At 39.0% G+C, this 21,770-nt stretch overlaps 1 protein-coding gene across 1 annotated transcript in view; it reads right to left on the reverse strand.

Moving 5' to 3' along the window:
* The window catches only part of LOC121706910 (macrophage mannose receptor 1-like), a 30,342-nt gene that overhangs the window by 4,380 nt on the left and 4,192 nt on the right, over window positions 1–21,770 (reverse strand). Inside the window, exons 10-28 of the mRNA XM_042089048.1 lie at window positions 21,573–21,688; window positions 18,863–19,011; window positions 18,566–18,765; window positions 18,356–18,465; window positions 18,140–18,212; window positions 16,287–16,428; window positions 15,430–15,465; window positions 15,044–15,210; window positions 14,706–14,767; window positions 14,247–14,347; window positions 8,770–8,915; window positions 8,511–8,613; window positions 7,444–7,610; window positions 3,210–3,312; window positions 1,927–2,156; window positions 1,629–1,794; window positions 1,082–1,216; window positions 651–767; window positions 395–553 (exon numbers count right to left, since the gene is read on the reverse strand). Of these exons, the coding sequence (XP_041944982.1) occupies window positions 395–553; window positions 651–767; window positions 1,082–1,216; window positions 1,629–1,794; window positions 1,927–2,156; window positions 3,210–3,312; window positions 7,444–7,610; window positions 8,511–8,613; window positions 8,770–8,915; window positions 14,247–14,347; window positions 14,706–14,767; window positions 15,044–15,210; window positions 15,430–15,465; window positions 16,287–16,428; window positions 18,140–18,212; window positions 18,356–18,465; window positions 18,566–18,765; window positions 18,863–19,011; window positions 21,573–21,688 (2,482 nt within the window). The remainder of the gene's footprint in view (window positions 1–394; window positions 554–650; window positions 768–1,081; window positions 1,217–1,628; window positions 1,795–1,926; window positions 2,157–3,209; window positions 3,313–7,443; window positions 7,611–8,510; window positions 8,614–8,769; window positions 8,916–14,246; window positions 14,348–14,705; window positions 14,768–15,043; window positions 15,211–15,429; window positions 15,466–16,286; window positions 16,429–18,139; window positions 18,213–18,355; window positions 18,466–18,565; window positions 18,766–18,862; window positions 19,012–21,572; window positions 21,689–21,770) is intronic.

Genomic DNA, 21,770 nt, shown 5'->3' on the forward strand with positions numbered 1-21,770 from the left:
AATGACCATGCCAATTTTTCCCATACCAAAATGTTGGAAAGATTTGAAACGTTATTTATCCCTCTTCCCCTTTTGCTAGCATGTGGTGTGATATCAATTGCTGCGTTAGATTGTCTAGTTTATTTTGATGCCATGATCCTAGCTGTAGCTTAGGACAGCCTCTAATGAACAAAGCTCAGTCTTGGGGTCAATCTATGGTGAATCCATGATTAATTACAATCATCAATTACAATTTCTTTAACATGTTATTTTTTATTATCATTTACAATGATTAAAGCAAGCATCTGCCCCACACTTTGGGGCATTAAAGCAAGCATCTGCCCCACACTTTGGGGCATTAACGCAAGCATCTGCCCCACACTTTGGGGCATTAAAGCAAGCATTAAGGTCATACCTTTGGGTTTTTTGCAGATATATGGAAAATTCATGTGCTTGTAACGATCTGTCCATTTAAAGTCTGATGTTGAGATTGCGGCATGGTTGTGATTTGCTGGACGCCCATCTGCCCAGTTGGTATAGTCCAGCACACTCTTGTCCAGCCAGTGCCACTGACCTAAGTGCAAAACGTATTGAATAATTTAAGAAGGTCAATATCTGGCTTCCGCTGACAAAGTGCAGTACATTGTACATTAATCTATGATAGGAATTACCTCTGAGGGTTTTGTACAGGCCAATCCAGTAGGCATCATATGTGTCCTGTTCAATCTCCAGTTTACCATTTATATACTCAGCTTCCTTAGTATCTTCAATGCTCAGCAGAGATGCACCTGACAAAAGTGTATGAGCAATGAAATGACACAAGCCATAGACAAAGTTCAATTCCAAATAAGTTGCCCATATAGTACATTGATGTGGCTTTAGTCAAACAACATAGTCATCATTATAACTTAAATGGAAAAGCTGATAAAGTGTACTGGTACTTATTTGAACCACACGAAACAATACCGAACAATTTCAATACCTTACAATTTAGGAAACTTTCTGACGCTTAAGTTTTCCAAATGTTGTTATGATTCAGATTGGGCCAAACCTTTTGAACCCTTTAGTCCAAGTAAATGCAAGGCATAGCAGTATCACATACCCATTAAAATACAGTCTGTAGAAGCTTCTGACCAGTCTCTTTGTCTGTTTGAAAAGAGGTAGCAATGGCCCTGAAAAGGCATCCAATTATCTGAACATTGACCAGGAAAGTTAGAGTCTGGTGTTGGAGCAATCTCTGTGAATGACAATGGAAAATTGAAGTTAAAAACAGCCGACCAGTGCTGGGATCTTTTTTGTTGCACATAGTTTGACTGATGTTCTACGACACCTGAAATATTCTTTCTTTCAGTAACATTCCAAAAAAACTTTGGAACAGATATTGTTCAGTATGAAAAATAGATTGAAAAAGATTCTAAATGGCTTGTCATTGGACACGGTATACTACGTTGTCAAATCAACAACAATAACGACAACAATAAAAAAAAAACATGTATTGAATAGCGCTATATTTCATCAGAGAAATATGTTGTTCTTTGACATGAGGTTGAATAATTCTTGGGCTAATATTTAGGACTAAAGTTTAGAATACAACAGCTCTGCTAACAACATGGTTGTCACATGTAGTGTATCAAATGATTTTTTCATACCAGTCGAGCGCTTGCAGACACTGGGAAGGGACTGATTGCATGGAGCAGGCACCCACGATCCAGACTGACCCACATACACACAGGAAAAATGGTTTCCGGGTTGTGAAAATTTCCAGTTCTCCATACTTAGGGGCCAATTATCAATCCATCTAAAGTAACCATCGGTCTGTTGGTGGGTTAGAATGACATTTTGAGAAAAAAATAATAGGAATAAAAGGAATAGCATGTAAAACAAATTTCTGAATGATTATCACTGCAAGGAACAGCTTATCATAGATTTAATAAAGTGGTATATCACCATATTTTTATTGAGGCCAATCCACATGGGCTGCTTGAGTTTGCGGAGTTGCAGTTCTATGTAGGCTTGGGTGATGCTGTCCCGAATGCTGGCCAGCTGGGCTCCATCTGCCTCACACCTCTTCTTGGCCTCCCACCAGGTCAGATTGTTTGACTCCACCTTGAAGGAGTCGTTCCCAATCTTGATGTATGATTGGGGCAGAAATGTCGTCTGTGGTATGATTTGATTATCTGTATATGAACAAATAAAGAAAAAAAACAGCCTTATCAATATCAGCAAAAAGATGAACATTACACATAGAGGCCTAATCGAATGAGGGACACTTTATAGTGACACATTTTGACCATCATATAAATGAGGGCCTATTAAGGTTATGCTGACTCTGAACTGGTCCTCCTGACTAATGAAGTTCAAATGAAAAGTTAGTACAGTGCGATCTGTGGTCCCTCTTTACTTGGATAGTCTACCCATGAATCTACAGATGCTCAGAATATCAACAATTTATGGTTAAGGTTAGGGATTGAATTTGGATAAGGTGATGTTTTATAAGTGTTCAACAACAATTTTAAATACTGAACTTGAATCTTAAAGGGTAATTCCGGTATTTAGCATTTTGAGTCCCTGTTCTGGTTTGTTTTGGATGAACTAGAGTGGTGGACACCGAAATTTTGATGATGGGTCCTGTCTCGACTTTCTGGCTCTTTTGAATAGCCTTTTCAGAGTGGCTGGCTGTGGGCATGCACAAACATGTCCTTAAAACAACCCTTAACGTTCGTTTTCAAAACTGTGCAACTCGCCAAGAAAACAAACCAGAAAAGGGACTCAAAGTGCTAAATACTGGAATTATCCTTTAACGGATTATCATTGTAGGCCTACTTAAGATAGCAAACCAAATATGAGAATGAGTCGCAAATTAGTTTAACTTCATATCAGTTGCTACAGTCCTGACACGCTGATAAACACTCCGCCAGTTGCGGGCAAAGTCCATGAAAGAAATATTCTAAGTTACACATACCCTTGTATAGGTGGCCTTGTTGCAAGTACCCACTTCTGAAGTGAGTGCTACCATGCATACACACTATACTTAAACTAAACAATCATAAACACACAGACACACATACACACACTCACACACACACACAGACACACACACAAACACACACAGACACACACATACACACAATAGTCGACTGGCTGCTGTAAGAGTGCTGAATCTTGGTAGGTAGAAGCACTTGCTGATGCACTCAAACTGGGAGAATAACCATCAAATAATTATTACTCACCAGTGGGTCGTCTGCAGATAAATCCCATATTCTCAGAGCATTCGCATTTTTTCCACTTGCCAAAAGCTGTTCTAGGTTTGGTAATAATTGCAGTACAATATTCCTGGCCGGGCAAAGAAAGGTATTAGTCAAAAGAAGTGTTGTAGTCACTTTGCTTGCACGTCATGCCTGACAACACCCCTTTTAGCTGTTCTAGCTAGCTAGAAGCTGTTCTAAAATCAGTGTAACTCACGGCCTCTCGGGGCTTATTGCTTAAATACACCTATGCTTATTTATTGTATTCATTGTAATAATATATGTTATTGCTCAGCAAGCGGCAGTGATAAGACCTATTTTCTGGTATAGCTGATGTTTGGCATAAATCAAATTATATTCAGAATTTGAGTCTTTTGTCAGTCCATTTGGATTTCATTATGGATTATGGGCCGTGTTACCGATACGATACAACCGATACCTCTGCATGCAAATGGCTGATGGGAGACCAGCCAAATACATCCTTCTTCTCAAAACTGGCCTCAATCACTCTTTTATGTTTTTTAAAGCTGTCAATATCTTGTAAAGCCGATGTGATGACAAAATCTAAACATCTAGCTTCTCTAGCGACAGGCTTTTTGTTGTAAGCAATATCAACTCAAGCAATCTCAGGTGACGTGAATGAATAGGCACCGTTGCTCATCTGTCCATCATTGTATAAAGCCAGCACACATTTGATTGGTGCAAACCACTCTGGTGCAGGCATAGACCTCTGAAATTCACCTACAAAAAGGACCCATCTTTGGGCATCTGCCATCTTTGCCCATTAAAGGAGATCCTGGTCCTGACCGAAGCTAACTACTGATGGCAAGTTGGCTCCCATGTAGCAAAAAATCAAAATTTGCCGACTTAACGTATCGAAGATCTGAAAATACAGACAAAAGTCTGTAAGGTAAAACTTCTGCATTTCAGGCTTCTTTGTCACCACGAGAGTTTAACAGGGGCGATAATTAAATTATTTTTTTTAAAAATAAAAAATTGCAAGTACCCAGATCTCCTTATATGGGCAAAGATGGCAGCTTTTTTGTAGGCGGACTTCAGAGGCCTATAGAGGCTTCAATGTAGTGACTCCAGACCAGACCGAATTTCCTGACCTCAAATTTTGTCCCTAGCAATGTGCTTCTGAGTGTTTTATTAGCCTACCCTGTGTGTTTTGCTGATTGTCCTTTTATTTTATTCACTCTTTTCAGAGATGAAAAACCCAGGCTTCAGAAAGTAAAGGTCCTACCATTTATTGGTTCTGCCTGTGCATGAATGGTCGGAAAAAATATGTGACAGGACTTTTAAGTCTTTTTGACATGTGTGTGGCATACTCTGCTTTCAGCATTGGATTATAGATTTCATTGTTTTCAATACAACCAACCGTGGCCAACATGTTTATTATGATTCAGTTCTATTTTTGTCAGTGCTGCTTAATGAAATCCATTGTTCATCAAATGCTTCATGTCGGAGCCTGTACGCAGAGCGCTTTACTTTCTGAAGCCCAAGTTTTCCACCTCTGTCTCTTAAATGCTGTCTTGCCAATGGCACGACTGACTGCAGTGCCATGTTTGACGCTTTTTGAATAAGAAATGCAAACAATATTGTTAAAAGAAGCACTTTTGCCATTCTAGCCACTGTAGCGACTCCCCCTCTCACACTGCACAGCACTGAATCAGTACACACTGGTAGAAAAGTTATACAAGTGAGTGCTGTACCGAGTAAAATGTTTGGATGTGAAATATGCAACATAACAAACAGTGAAAAACAGCATAAAAACAGTGCTCTCAGTGCTTGAATAAACAAACGACAATTCCAACTTCACTGAATCGAAACAAGCGACAACTGCTAGATCCAGGATGTAAGGACATGTTCAGAATGCCACACTCATCTACAATGAAAAGCTATTCTGGCCAATAAGTATACTGTATGAGTATATATACTCTTTTTGATCCCGTGAGAGAAATTTGGTCTCTGCATTTATCCCAATCCGTGAATAAGTCAAACGTACATAGCGCACACAGTGAACACACAGTGAGGTGAAGCATACACTACCGGAGTAGTGAGCTGCCTGCTACAGTGGCACTCGGGGAGCAGTAAGGGGTTGTTACTCAAGGCTTGCTCAAGGGCACTTCAGCCGTGGATGTGGGCATGGGAGAGCAGTGCTCAACCACTTCCCCGCCCAACTTTTTTCTACTAGGTCGGGGATCGAACAAGCCCGAAGCTCTAACCAGTAGGCTACGGCTGCCAGAGTGCAAATTACCCCACCATAATTGGGGGGTACTGCTCCTTCACTTCTTCTGGCCATCATGGTCTATTACCATATCAATCCCCACCGTGATCGCCAAGTGCAACGTGTTGTGCAACACACGGTCTAAACATGCGACAAACTGATAATCAGTAGGCTACAGAATATCTCATCGTTCTTATACTGTATATCCAGTGAGAACTGTTTTGATCAACTCTGCCCTCTGCCCTAATCGTGTCGTCTCCCTGCGGCCTGCTCACGGCTTTTATCCTGTGCCTCTCCTGTCTGCTGGGTACCCCTTTCCTTAACACATATGAACAGTGTATAAAACCTAACTGCACCTACACTTTTAATGTAATTGTAGATCTTAGTGTTAATATTTCCTGCTTACTCTTTTAGCACCAAAAAAGTGCCTGATGTCTGTGTGCCCTTTCTCATAGTGTCTCTTTGAATAAAATAAAATAGTTTCATTAAGATAGTATCAGGGTTCTCAGATGAAACTACATTTATCAAACTAAAAATATGAAATAATATAATGTAAAAACAATACCAACCAATTAAAAACAAATTCAAATACTAGCAGATATTTAGCCTAGGCTACTTGGGTCTTTTTATGTTTCCACAGGTTTCACTGATATTATGTAGGCTTAGCTACATCAGACCCTCTTGTGCATACCGGTAATATAAAAACACAGGATCTGTGCCAAACTAATTTCAAAAGGGCACAATAATTTATTCAAGATATAATAAGAATGGACACCTAGGCTATGGAGTTCATCTTCTTGGAAATGACAATTGATTTTACCTACAATGTAGGCTAAAGGTTTATTTAAATAGAGAATTACCTTGGTAACTAACCAAGGTCCACTTTACTAGCCTCAGTGGGTAAGTAAGTAGCAGGTAAGTAGCCAGTAATTCAATGTATGAAGAGGTGACATGAGCTATGAAAGAACAAACACGTTTATAAATGAAGGTTGTAAAATAACACATTTTCAACAAGCTAGACGTCAGTTAGCAACTTGCATTTACCCATGCACGTCAGCAGCAAACCGAATTTTGCCTACTGGAGGAATTTACCTAGCGTTTTGTCATTCAATGTTGACACTTGCTCAGTTGCTTCTAGCGCCACGGTGGTTAAAAATGGTACGGTCCACAATAGGGGTTTCTGAAATCGCTTTACATTAAAATGTTCCTACAGTGAAAATAGGAGTTGACTTGTATTGTAACTGTAATGATATTTTTTCACAATATCAGAAAAATTATCTGACCCCCCCAAAACTGATATTTCTGTCTCTTTGAGTACCCCCCAGTACCCCCTGTAATTAGAACTATGACGGCTGCCCCCATAGCCTACAATGGCAGACACAGAGTGGGAGAGCGTGACATTACTTATGTCAGAAACTTTTTGGAAAGTCACACCGTTGCAAATTTCTTTCCATAAAATGGCGTTTATTTTCTCCATCATCAAGTTCTTTTAATAAGGCTAAAATAGCCTTAAAGGTGCTAGTAATAAGTAATGGGCAGCTAGCGGTCGTGAGGAGATGATTGCTAAATGTGACAATAAAATGTGATGGGCTTGAAATCGCGTAAAATCCCTGACTGCGCCTTTAACTCAAAACAGCTGTTAGTGTTAGGCCTGTCATTCTGATCTGTTAAAAAAATATTAAATGCAGCGATGCTTACTGCATGTATATTATAAACATTAGGGAATGCTGGAATTATGTTTTTTCTGACTGTCATCTCATTTTTAAAGAAGGCCTACCTGCAGGCATGCAATTGGGGTACGGGTTTTCTACAGGAATAGGCATGTTTTGAACGGGCACTTCAGTAGTAGGCTAATATATAATTTTAGCTCAGTATTTTAAATAAACTTGTGTAAGTTGTATCAGTTTATGTTATATATGACTAATGGTTTTACAACAAAGTACAAATTTAAGTACATGTTCTGTATAACTCACTTAGCAGGTGACTCACCCGCATAAAATGTGACCAGTGCGGAAATCTTCCATAGCCGCCATACTGAAAGTTGTTATAGATGAGCTTCTTTCCCTCAGTCCACACGGGACTGAAAGGGCTTAAAAGGGTGTGCAGGCCAATCCACAAATCATGTGGCGCATCTGCCACCATGGTTGTCAGAAACGCTAAAAAAATAAGTAATTAAACATTAAAAGTCTAAAAACTGTTACATGGAGTGGCTACATTACAGAGAAATTGATACATTTGGTAGGCTATATAAATCATTTAGCCTATGCATTGAGATTTTATGTTTACTCTTAAAGTAACACCATGCAATCATGTTACCTTCAAACAGCTTCAGACTCATTTTGATGCCACACTGACTCACTAGGAGAATGAAGTCTGACATTATGCATTGTATTGCACAATAAACATTGTTGTTGCATGACCTTTTTATGTCGGTATTAAACAAATTGGATACCCCCTTAGCGTTAAATTGAGAATTGACTAAAAGGGGAATTTCGACATTGTGTTACTTTAAGGAAAACAAATACACTGCTCGTCCAGTAACAGGCTTGGTTGAGGTGCTGGAGTTAGAAACTACAGAACCCCAGATGTCACTGCAAGATATTTTTTTTTGTGTATATCCAGACAATGTGCGCTCATTTTGCTGAAATGTGCGCTCATTTTACTAAATCATGCCTCACTCAATTTACTAGATTGTGCTCTCGATTTACTAGATTGTGTAAATTGTACAATTTAGGAAATTATGCACATATTTTACTGAATTGTGCACACAATTTACTAAATCATGCGCACATTTGAATAAATAGTGCGCTTATTTTACTAAATTGTGTTCTCATTCAAATTGTTGTAAAATGTTTTGTAAAACATGCATCTAGTAAAATGAGACAATGTGGTAAAGTGAGAGCACATTCTCTCGATATACAAAAATATCCTGCAATGACATCTTCTGTGCTCCGTAAGAAATACTCAAATCTGTGTAAAAATAAATGCTGCACAGATGTAAGTGTGTGGATGCATTTCTCATCATGTATTTAATCTTACCAGAAGGTGATACAAACCTTGTTCATCTCTCTTTAGAATAGATACCAGATTCCCACCCACTGCTTTGCAGTATGACCTGGCTTCTGTCCATTTTTTCTTTTCAAACTGAGCTTTGTAGCACTAGAATAGTGTAGTTATTAGTTAATAATTGTACTATTTCCACACCGACTGGATTATTTCATCTACATAAACATATCTACATAGATTACTGTTGCAGTATATTTTATCTATCTGACATCTAACAAGTAGACATGTAATAATAGACATTGTGCTCACATGTTCTCTGTATTTAGTCCAGTCAGGGGCACAGCCTCCCTTAGGGCCCTCAGTAGGAGCCGCCAGTGTAGCGTTTGCAGCAGGAGTTTCATGACGCTCACAAATAAATCCCAAAGTTTTACCACAGTTAGTGACAGACCAGAGACCTGCATAAGTTAACACCAAACACAATAATTTTAGAAACTGGAAAAACTACAAGTTTATGTTAAAGGAGCTGTATGGAATTCTGTGGGCTACAAACTGTCTTGGAATACAGCCACAGCGTGTGCGTGTTACAATGTGGTATTACAAAAGAGCCGGTTGGTATATCATGCAGGTTCAGGTATTTTTGGTGACTGTAGAGCTCCCCCTAGAGTCACAATATATTTATATTTTACTCTGCCGTGGTAAATAGCTTACATGTCTTGGAAATCAAAAGATTCTACGCTACGTGCTAGAATGTTTGATGGAAATGATTTTGTTGTGGAGGTGAAGGCATAAACTCGATGATATGTCTCCTCCGCTGGCGCGTCGGGGTCCGGTTCGCCCTGTCGGGACTTATTTTCCCCTTAATGACCGGCGTTCTATACATTATCCCGCTTATTATACTGCTACTTGCCAAAACGCTTTGACTACTTGCCAAAACGCTTCTTTACACTTATTTGTTACCGTTTCGTCGTGGCTTTTGCTGAGAAACAAATAGTTCGCAACACACGCTGAACTTGAATCAAACATTCTTTAGAACACAGCTGATCAACCGTCTGCTTTCACTTTTGAATGAAATTCCAAGCGCAAACTCCGTTGCCATTGACAGCGGTCATTCTTGTTTTCAGAGGTCCTTTCCCAAGAAATAATGACCGCTAGAACTTTCGGAAATCCCATTCAAGTCAATGGAGCATTCTACTTGCATTGTGAAGAGCCGTATAATAACAATAGGTAAAAACTCCAAAGAGCTCCATCTCGAAAGAGCTATTAACGTTATTCATGTGACGTATTCTAGGTTCTATAGCTTTGTTTACATCCAGCTGGTAGGCAAGGGACAAGTTGAACCCATTGAACATCGTTGTCTGCAGCTGCCTCTCAGTAGGCTACATCTCTGTATTTCAGCAATGTCATATAAAGGTGATGATGAAACGTTATCCCATTGTTCAATATTTGATAGCCTGTCACAGGAACGTTGTTTCGCTAAAATCGCCCTGATTTGGTGCATTGATCTGTATCGGAGAACCTGCATGTAGCCTAATGGTAGCCTAACTTTTTTTCTCTGTTCAAAACTCGGTTTACACGAAGACGATAGCCTTTCTTAGAAGCTGTGAAATTTGACCAGAAAGGAACATGTCTTCCTTCTGAAAGCTGACACAAAATCAAACAATATTTGATCATTTAACTTCAACTGAACAGCGACAGGTTTTGGTAGGCAGTAGACTCAGCAGACTTTAAAACGGTAGCCTAGAAGCTACTGTTATAGCCAGCGTCAGTCAGCATCATAACATTCTTCTAGTTAGTCATGAATCCTGTAACATATTATATCATATAACAGCGATGGCTTATTCCAAGACGATCTGCATGGATATATAACCACCCAGACTCTAAAGTTCATTAATTGTGTGAAACTTTTTATTAGTTATCCATTGCAGCATCGCCTATATTAGGCTGTTATGCTAGCTCAGCCTTTAAATATGTTGTCATTTTGGTCATGTGGACTTGATTAAACGGGTAAAGATAATTCATAAACTGCTTATTTCTTACATGACTGAAGCAGTAGCCTAGGTTCAACAGTGGTGTTTGAGGTTGCTGTGTTAAGTTGTTGTGTGTGATCGCTAAACTATTAGGATCAAATCAGTTTATTTTGACATACGGGAGTTAGCCTAAGTGACCTGTAACGTTAGCCTATAGCACATACATTCTGTTTTCATTTATTAGCATTTGTTGTGATTATATAATCAAATGACACACATGATAACTTGAAATAGAAGGACAGAAGATAGGTGATTGATGTCCACAAGCACGAATTTCACGAGACAAATTAGAACAAACTTTTCCGGTAAAAATAATCTTGCCATGTTTAAAATGCTGCACTTTTTCCCTTCATAGCCTATCTCTGGCAATTCATTTTTGGATGACTGTAGATAGTTGTATTTAAGCCTACGTCTTCGTAGACAGTAGGCTACACCATTAGGCTATCTTGAGAATAAAAGACTTCACAGCTGCTAACGATCATCCTCCACAACCACGAGGATAGGTAGGCTAAACGGTCGTTCGTGCCTTTTTGCTTCTTATTGTAAAACCAACTGTTAGGGCCTACACAAGTGGTCGGCATCCCGGTCAATATTTGATATTAAAATGTCAATTTTGAAGCTATTTGTAACTATGTGTAGCCTATGCAACCCGACTGTTGTAGGCTTGCTTACCACTCTCTACAGTGCCTTGCCTACCATTCTTGCCTACCACTCTAGTTGTAAACAAACTGTCACATGACATTATGACGTAGGTGCAAAACCTTAATATCTTCTAAAAAAGGTAATGTTCACGATTCTCGCGAGATGACTTCAGGCAGCAATTCTTGAAGTTGCATGACTGGTTCATTAGCGACTTGCTGCGGTTGTGCTGTCGTGCTGTATGGCTATGCTAAGTAAACGATTTTCCTATTACAAATTTGTTTAGCATCAAATTGGCTTGGTTATATAAAGGCGCTCTAAGCAATGCTGGGTAACGTCACTTCTGTTGACTTTCAAACAAAACAGAGGGCTAGATCGCTACTTCCTCCCCATCTGTGATTTGCTGGAACAGTTTGTTATGTTTTTATGGGCTAGGTTTGCCCAGGTTGTTTTTGTTGCCGTTTTTGGAGCCTAGGCTGTCCACAGAGATCGCGTTTTTTTACAGTGTATTATTCAGGACACAGACAGTTAGCGGTTGGATAGGTGATGTTTGCAGTAGGCCTAAGTGGCATAAAATATTTTAGCCTAAAAAACGTGTGGCATCGCTTAGAGCACCTTTAAGGTAAAATTCATGCATAGTGTACGCTATCTTTAAAGGAGAAATCCGGCCAATTTTAACACGGAGATCAGTTGATCATGTTCACAGAATACTGTCAGTCAGAAAAAAACATGGGTGCTGTCTGATGCGAATTAGCTGGCTAGCAGCTAAAGTAGCCAAAGTGCTTATGGGGGCATGTTCTAAACCAGGGCTCTCCAACATGGTGCCCGGGGGCACCAGGTAGCCTGCTGGAGATGAGGCGCCTGCAGCGCACCTTCTAAAAATAGCCAACAAGCCCAGTAAACATGCAACGTTCTGGGAACGTTCCCTGAAGATCACATTCAATTGTTGGGAATTTAATTGATTAACACATCACATAAACTGTTATTGAGTGTTGTTGATACACTGAACTTGTTCCGTCGGAACCAAATCTGACAGCAAGCAGCTTTAGAGTTTTAGAAGTAGGCTGCAGGCAGGCAGCTGGTGGATACATAACTGGCATGCGTAAGGTAATGGTAAGGTAAAAGCAGAGCCCGTCTATGGAGAGCCTTGCCACTCCGTATTAAGTCCCATTGTACCGAATTTTGGATGCAGTTCCACCAGAGTTCCACTGGGGGCGATCACCATGAGTGCAGAATGAATGGGAGTCAATGGAGCTAGTCTCTTTCACCTGATTCTCGTTGACAAATCTCAGATTTAATTGTAGTTTGTATAACTTCAACATGGGTTATAAGTCAAAAGTTGAATGAACGAGTACTTATGTCCTTTTGATTTCTTACAGGTTGGGTCGTTGTTGGACATAACACGCTAGCATTGTGCTAATGAATGACGTCATTGACACATTTGAAAGGCTTTTAAGAACAATTAAGTGACTTTAAAAAATATAAAACTCAACCAAGTGTATTTTCTTTGCCTCCCCTTTCGAATACAATACTCAAATTACTTGAAAAAAAAATATATCCCGAGAAAAGTGGATTTTGAGGGGTACAGCTCCATGCATTCTGCACTCGTGGACGAGCGCCCTCATGTGGAACCACAGAAGGAACTGCAACCAGTTCAGAAACCGGAAGTTTTCCGAGAGTGGCAGTTCTCCCCTTATTAGACATTCTCTGGTAAAAGCAACGACCGAAATGCAGTGTTGAAACACGTGTATGAAACGTATTAAATATGCAAACACAGATCCGGTATAAACACTGATAAAAAGCTATAAAAAGCCCATTGTAAGCTCGGTGATGGGGATGGAGTTCTAAATATTTTTGAAAGTAAATTGATAAGTCCTACAAATGTACTATTCCTACAAAACAATTACCATAAATCATCAAATTATGGACGGGATTCTATTTATATCCAGGCCTCGGATAATAGCCGGTCGTGGTCAATTCGGACAAATAAAGGCCAGTCCCCCACATACAAGCCAAGGTAATAATTGCCTACCAGTAGGGCTATCAGTCCACGAGCACTAGAAGACATTGTTTTGAGTTAACTCAATGAAATAAGAGCTCTTCTTAATATTTTATATTGTTGGTTGGTTTAATAGTGTTGCCAATGAAAAGTCGTTGTCCTACACCATGGGTCTCCAACACGTCACTCTCAAGCTACCAGTCGCTTGCCGCCCCCTGCTGAGCTTGCCAGAGGCTGAAACAGTACATTTAAACACAATTGCTGCCACGACTCGAGGCATTCCAGACTACGAATTTAATAAAAAGTAAATCATGCATAATTAAAAATGAACTCAATTTAGGCTACTTGCCTACACAATAAGGTTTCCATTACAGCACAGCGGGTACATTCAATGCATGAATGAAAGCAGCTGTCTTTGTCTCGCAATAAACAGCAGGTGGAAATCCCGACACTCTTTCAACTAGCTCTATGAAACATAATAGAGAAATACCCCCTAGATTTCAGTGTCCAGCAGTCCCAACATTTAGCAATATAATCAAACAGTCCAAAAGTCAATTAAATCCCAAACCAAACCAAAAATATTCTGCTTTTGATAGCCTACCAGTATGCCGCTCCAAACGAAACGCATCTCTCACAATAAACCGCAGTAAGAAATAAAGGCCTGCCTCGAATAAGCCTGCCCCAAATAAAGGCCTGTGCTTTGTGCAGCCCAAGTAAATAAAAGACCATTATTAAATGTAGAGCAAGAACAACCATGTGGTGACCCTGTTTTAGTGAGTAAAGATTAATTTAGGAATCTAGGAAGACATTTTGTGGAAACATGAGAGTGTGCTACGGGAACACACGTATAAAGAAAAACTTTGTTTGTTGTTGCACTTGTATGTTTTAAAAATGAATGTTTTATGAGTGAAGTATATTGCCATTGCTCTTAGTTCTTTAGAATTTAAGTTTTCTGTTTAAGGTGACAATTTGGTTGGTTGATAACATGTCAAAAAACGTTTTTTTCGTCACATTCTTCTGTTATGTCAAGGTCATTTTGGATGTTTTTACCTAAGAAACATCACATAGCACCTTTAATATTAGCTTACTCTACCAAACACATCATAGCAATTTGTACATACCAAAGGAAGAATCCATTTTCACACAGGTCTCGTCATTGGATACAAAGTTTGGTTGGTTTTCATCCCATCTTTGAAAATCCACTGGAGTCCCATCCATCCACCTATAGGAAATGGTTGAATGACCTTGATATTAGTCTATTTTGGGAAGAGTATGCTTTGCTTTTAATTTCAAGTCATTAATGCCACAATTGTTCTTTGACCTAAAAAAGCAGCTATCCAGAGCCAAATGAATGAACACTTCATGGCTGAAAATTCAATACAATCAGGTATAATGATTAGCTAAATTCTTTGTTCAGGCTCACCATTTTTTTCTCATAACTTGCCACGACTATAAACACTATAGAATAACCGAATAGAGATATTCATGTTTTTGTAGTATAGTCTTGTTATTCGGCTATCCTAGCTATAAATTAGAAATCACATTTATAATTGGAGTGAATTTTCTTAGCTTGGGCTTACTCTGTGTTTTGATCCAAGTCTATTTTCAGTCCAATGTAAAATCCACGATATGCCTTTTGAATCTAGAAGACATAAAGATAGCAAAAATCTGTAAAGGTTACTCATAACAATCAGCATTAGTATTTGGTTGTAATACTACAGCTATGGCTGAACAGCCATGCAGATGTCAAATACCAACCCCATTCTCACTCTCATTGCCAACCCCATTCTCTGTCTCATTGGCTAACCAAAATATGAAGTGCCAATTGTAAATATCTCTTGGTAATATAACACATACAACAATTTACAAATTACAATTACCATTTATCAACAGTATCTATAGCAAAATAATGAATTACCTGTTTCCACAGAAACAATCTCTCTGCCTCACTATCGATTACAGCAAGGTCCCCATGTCCTTTTTTGCAAATTTTTTGAGCATCCTCCATTTGTTCCATTCGGTACTTTTTGATATAATACTGATGACCGTTGAATTCTATCCATCCATCTTCTGTGACATTATAACCTAAAGGCATGAATTAATATTTCTTTTGAAGTTATTGGTTAATGTTACTGCAATATATAATTTGTTAATTTATAGGTATGATTTTACTTGACAGACCAGACAGCAATACTGTACATCAACTGAGAATTAAGGTCTATCTGACATGTCCACAATTAAAAATGACATTTAAAAATTAAAACTACATTTCATAGATAAATCAGACACTTGGAAGATACTTACTTGGAATGGTAACATTGGATTCCAAAGGGGTCATCCCTGTGTTACAACAACAAAAAAGATTTGTAGATCACTTGACGGAACACACAAATTATCTTTGGTAGCCTATTTTTTTTTGGTAGAATGCACCACTGTTAAAAAAGATTAAGGCCTCTATCGTGCACCCTGCAAAAAGTGGCGCAAAGCTTATTCTTATCTTACACTCAATAAAGTGTTGATATTTCACATGCGCTTCTCTTCTATTGAACCTTGTGCCCAGGAGTGTGGTAATTAGCAACATAAGATGTGGTCTGGTGCATGATCCAAAAATCGCTGTATTACTCCCTCTAAAAATCATTACACCACTGACCAAGAAAAACCTGCTCTATAGCGAAAGGCGCATATAAAGGAACTAACAACTGGCCGTTGGCAACCATCGATTTAGAACTAGTAACGGCAGTTTGTCCTGCAAGTTGAAAAATGAGTTGATATGTGGCGGAAAGAAGTAGTTCTACAAACAAGACAGTTTTAGTGATTAAAAAGTGGAAATTATAAGAGCAAATGAACACAACGCAGTGTTACAACAGTGGTATAAGCGGAATAATGGACATGGCATTCGATCATCAGAAAATCAGAATTAATGCACAACGCCGTTGCGTGTAAGCATTACCACCTCGAACATGCAATAGGCTACTTTTCTGATAACTGCACACCGTGTCATCCATTATCCCTTACTGTATATAAATAATATTTTTCTTTCAATACAAAATACCGAAGTTATCAAAACCAAAGCATAAAAGTGTGTGTTTTAATAGCTGAGTACAGTTTTAGGATTATTATACTTAATTTAAATAGGCATCTAAAGAAAAACTTTGTTCTACCTTTTCGTATCTCACAAATGAATTTCAGATTCCTTTCACAAGCAAAGTCATTCCACGTCATCGATGAAAAATAAACTAGAGCACAATTCTCCATATTGTTTTTATTATTTGGCTCTTCTGGCGCCCAGTTTGTGAAAGAGGACTAAAAAGGAAAAAAAAAATGATTAGTTAAACTTAAATTAGGCCTAAATATAACTGAAGATTAATAAACTATATATAATTTACAGAAATAATATAAGTATGAGATTATGCATGCATTATCCAATCATGTGCTATGAAATGAACATGTAGGAAGAAATGTGACTTCATGTGACTTTAACCTGAGACTCCATGCCTTGTACCCAATCAGTCCATGTAGCCTTTACAGTAATGAGCAATGCCAAAATCAATTAAAAGGCTTTCAAGCTGCCTGGATGATATTGCACTCACAATTGATAATAACATGTATGACCTCATGTGTATCTTGACTTACATAGGTAGGTGGTGTGGGATAGAACACCATGTTAAAATATAAGGAAAGTCTTCACAGCACTACATTACTAATTATATTGCCAGTAGATGGAAGTGCAAGCAAGTGTAACCTGTGTTGTGTTGAACCACGGGTTCAGCCCTGCTCACGCCCGGACTCAAACCCACAAACAGCAGAACCTCGGATCAAAAGTCGAGCTTAGCAATCGAGCTAAAACCCCAGGCTGCTAGCTTCCATGCCAGGGCTACTCTTAAGGTGTCGGGGAGTGAGGTTTACTAACGTTCCACACGCACAGCTATACTAGTTGGCATCTGTTACACAAACTTGAGAATAAAAAGGGATATAACAAAATGTTTGTGCTCCTGGCTTTTAAATGGAATGGGAGAGTGCACTCTCATTTATTTATTAGATGTTACCGCCAAAAACACCTATGATTAATTAAGAAACCTGAGTACAAGCCTTTTGAGCCATGCACTTTAGCATCTGATCGTTCATTCACCCGTTAAACTAGCAAAAGTGGAGTTGGACACACCCCAAATTAGCCGTACAATCCACAAGATATCTACTTTGTGTGCGCTATGTCCGAATCCACTCGTGCTAGTTTAATGGCAGAAAAAAGTTGGGGCACCAGGCACATGGTTCAAAAGGGTCTTAATTCAAAAGGGTCTTAATTGTACACTGCACATACACTTATTCTTAATACTATTATAATGTTACTGTTTCTGCACTACAATGGTGCTGTTACCACACTGCACATAGCTGTACATACTGTACATATCTGTCTATATGGTTCATTCTAAATATCCATATTCAGTTTTTCTGTAACACATTCTGTTACACTGCATATATCTATATTGTTCTTACTACTACTATAATGGCACTGCCACTAAATTGATATCTGTACATGTTGTTCACATTGTTCATATTACATGGCCATATTTATTCTGCTCTTATAAGTACACTGCACATATTTATATTTAATTTATACTACTCTAAACCACCTTCTGCAAAACAACTGTATACTGTCTACACTGCACTGTATTTCTTGTCCTGTCTATGCACCACCTGTCCATACTTTGTATATCACATTGCACTTTTTTTCTGCTTTCTTTGAACTTCTGGTTAGACACAAACTGCATTTTGTTGTCTCTGTACTCTGTACTCTGCACAATGACAATAAAGTTGAATCTAATCTAATCTAATTATGGGTGTCCTGTAAAGCTTGCACCTTGGCACATTGCTATTATAATGACCGATTTGCCAAGTGAACGCAAATCATGGGGATTTCTTGAAAACAATTTAAAACCAAGATAACTACAGTTAGTATGGTCTCTGATAATCCAAGTGCAGCAGCCCCCCCCCCCCCCCCCATTTCTGAACTCACCGAAGACCCATCAGACCATGTGTAGCCAACATTAGGATCTGCAGCGCTGTAACCAATCCATGCATGATCATCTCTGACAAGGACAAATGGAGACAGTAAGTTCCAGGACAGGAAATCATAGCATGTTATTTGCTTAATTAGAGAGAAGTTGTTCTGAACATCATAGGTGTTATTGTAATTACAGTACACACAAAAAATTATTATTAAGATTCTTACTCCTGTTCAACTTTGAGTCGATCCAAATGACTGTGAATACTTATCAAATCCCCACCAATAGATCTACAAAACGCCAAAGCTTCAAACCAAGTTCTTTCTTCATAATACAACTTGGAAAAAAAAGAAACACCAGATTGGTTACACCAAGTTGTTACTGAATTTTGCAAATGACAGTGACGGTGCTGAAACCCGTAATTGACAGTGCTGAACCTTGTAACAGAAGTGTCTGACTCCCAGGGGTTTCCATCCCTCTGCACAGCTGGGAGCGGGTGAGGTAGGTGGGGCTGGGGTGGTCACCACTCCCTGGGCCTGGTGCTTGCAGATGTACTTCTCCTTGTTGGAGCAGCTCAGCACATCCCACAGTCCGGCCAAAGTCCCAGTCGTCATGGCCACACAACCCTGCTTTTGGCCTATTTTGACAAAACACAGAAAGTTTAAAATCTTACTTCTTAATTGATTTATTATCTTTATAAATATATATATATACATCATACAAAACATACACACCTGGCATACGTGTATTCCAGTGAGTGTAGGGGACATTTTGTGAGTTGGACCATTCAAACGTGTAACGGTCTCTTTGGTTAGACAACCCAATCCAGAAGTGCTTCTCTGGTCTGGCTCCCACCAGGCTGATGAGGAAGGCATTCTCTACTCTGAAGGGGAAATATTTAGTGCTGTTTATTTTAATGTATATATTACAAAGACAATATTCCTATTACCCATAGTAATATTTTCCGGACTATAAGTCACACTTTTTTCGTAGTTTGGCTGGTCCTGCGACTTATAGTCAGGTGTGACATATATATGAAAATATATATAATTGAACATGTTTTTAAATGTTAATTCATATTAACTGACATGAACCCTACATGAAACATTTCCGTCTACAGCCGCAAATGAGCGCTCTAGGCTTGTAGAATGAGATCAAGTCAGACATGTTTTCGGTGGGTCCGGGAAAAATGTATTAAATATTGTTATGTAAATGCACAAGTTCTGCACACTTTCAGTCAGAGATTAGTGCTTGCACTATGCCTGAAACACGTGTGCATACCTAAATCCTCAAATTATGGCCGGGATTCTATTTATAGCCGGGACTCAGATTAGGACAAATAAAGGCTGGTAAAAATTGTCTACATTGTTTCAATTTAAGTCATAAAAGAGCTCTTCTTAATAGTTTATATTGTTGGTTGGTTTAATACTGTTGCCAATAAAAAGTCATTGTCCTACACCATGGGTCTCCAACACGTCCCTCTCAAGCTAGTCGCTTGCCGCCCCCTGCTGAGCTTGCCAGAGGCTGAAGCAGTAACCTACATTTAAACACAATTGCTGTTGTGAGGCATTCCAACCTACGGATTTTATCAAAACGTAAATCATGCATAATTAAAAAAAAATAACTCAATTTAGGCTATCATAGACCTATTTGGCTATACGCAATAAGGTTTCCATTATAGTACACCGCATGTTCCATGAATGAATGAAAGCGGATGCCTTGTCTCGCAATAAGCGACACTCTTTCAACTACATGAAACTTAATAGTGAACCATCATACCCCCCAGATTGCAGTGGCAATCAGTCCCAACATTTAGCAATATAATCAAACAGTCCAAACGTAAATTAAATCCCAAACCAAAACAAACATCTTCTGCTTTTGATATCCTGGTATGCCGCTCCAAACAAAATGCATGTCTCACAATAAAACGCGCCACATATGAAATAAAGGCCTGCCTCAAATACAAGCCTGCCCCAAATAAAGGTACTGTGCTTTGCGCAGCCTAAGTAAATAAAAGACCCCAGCCATAATTTGAGGATTTACTGTACGATAGTCTGTCTCCTAAACATTTCTTCATCACCCGTTATCCAGACATGCATGAAAACATTTGAAAACAAAACTCACAGCCATAGGTTATTTTGAGAATGATGATGACTTTCTCTTCTGCATTGTCCTAACCGTTAAAACGAGGCATATGATGAGGCATTGCAACTGTTTACAGAGATACACTGTACTGTATAAGGTTGGGTGCAAGGATTAATATGCAGACTGTTACGATTGACTGACACACGCACGCACACACATTATCGAAATCATACGCCGGACGCTTTAGGCTATACTCTTTCTACATGGGTTTAGTTAATGATCAGGCTATCATAAGAACACACTTTAATAGTGATTGGCTATCATAAGACCACACTTGGTGTTGATTGGCTATCATAAGACCACACTTGGTGTTGATTGGTGTAAACTGGGACATTTTAGTGTCCCGACAGGCTATTGTCGGGACTCGGGACACGCAACTCAAAATCAGTTAAACCAGGACATCTGGTCACATTCTGTGTGAGTTGAATAACTTGCCTTTTTAGATTAAATGTCCATACTGGTTAAGAAAGACATATGAACAGTCTCTAAAATAAGGGTAGTCCTTATTAGCCTATAGCGTCATTGAAGGTTTGCACATTCTTTTAAGCACGCATCTTTTTTTCTCTCTCACTCTCTCGGGGGTAGCCTGCCGAGCATTTGCTCTGCTGCCGGCTTGTGCGTCGACATTGCCCAAAAGTGCGTCCACATGCCCAAAATGCTTGATTGCATTGCATTCTCCACATTTTTAGCTACAGGGCGCCACAGCCGCATTCATGTACCACATCAGCATTTTTATTTAGTGAATCGTTGCCGCCTTCTTATCGCCCAGCTCACCTCATTTCACTCCTTCATCCATTTTCAACATTCCCGGTAGAATTCTCATCAATCTTTTTGGCCTCTATGTGTCCAGTTACAAAGTCTCTGTCTGTTCTTGGTCTTGGTTTTTGTGAAATAAATTTTAAATAAATGCGACTTATAGTCCGGTGCAACTTATTAATTTTTTTCCCTCTTCATGACACATTTTTTAACTGATACGACTTATACTCCGGAGTGACTTATAGTTCGGAAAATACGGTAGATAGTCTTAAATAGACATTTTAAAATGGATAGTTCCGGTCCTTGATTATGATTGGCTGAATCTTGTGTGATGCCATTGTAAATCCACCATAACCCTACACCTTTAACGTATTTCGTTCTATATTACTGTGCCACTGCAAATTGATACAAAAGTTAAAAGTTCCTGCGTCTCAATGTTGCTTGGCATGGTGGTGGTGTAGCAGTAATGTCTATTACCTAGCCATTTTGTTAACCAGTCAACATTAACTTTTCACTTTGACTGTTAACTTTAGCTGTGATTACCTGTTTGGTATGTCAACCAGGTGAGCTCCACTGTCTTGGCAACTCTTCTTTGCCTCATCAAATGCCTTTGTTGTTGATCCAACAAAGTAGCAGTTGTAGCCATACCTGATCCATCCCTGGGAGGAAAAAAGATGGCTTAATGATGATTGGATGGATGGTTATGATGAATAGATTGAGGAGCAATCAGTTTCTTTAAAT

This window comes from Alosa sapidissima, chromosome 1 (genome assembly GCF_018492685.1).
Source record: "Alosa sapidissima isolate fAloSap1 chromosome 1, fAloSap1.pri, whole genome shotgun sequence".
Classification (NCBI taxonomy): domain Eukaryota; kingdom Metazoa; phylum Chordata; class Actinopteri; order Clupeiformes; family Clupeidae; genus Alosa; species Alosa sapidissima.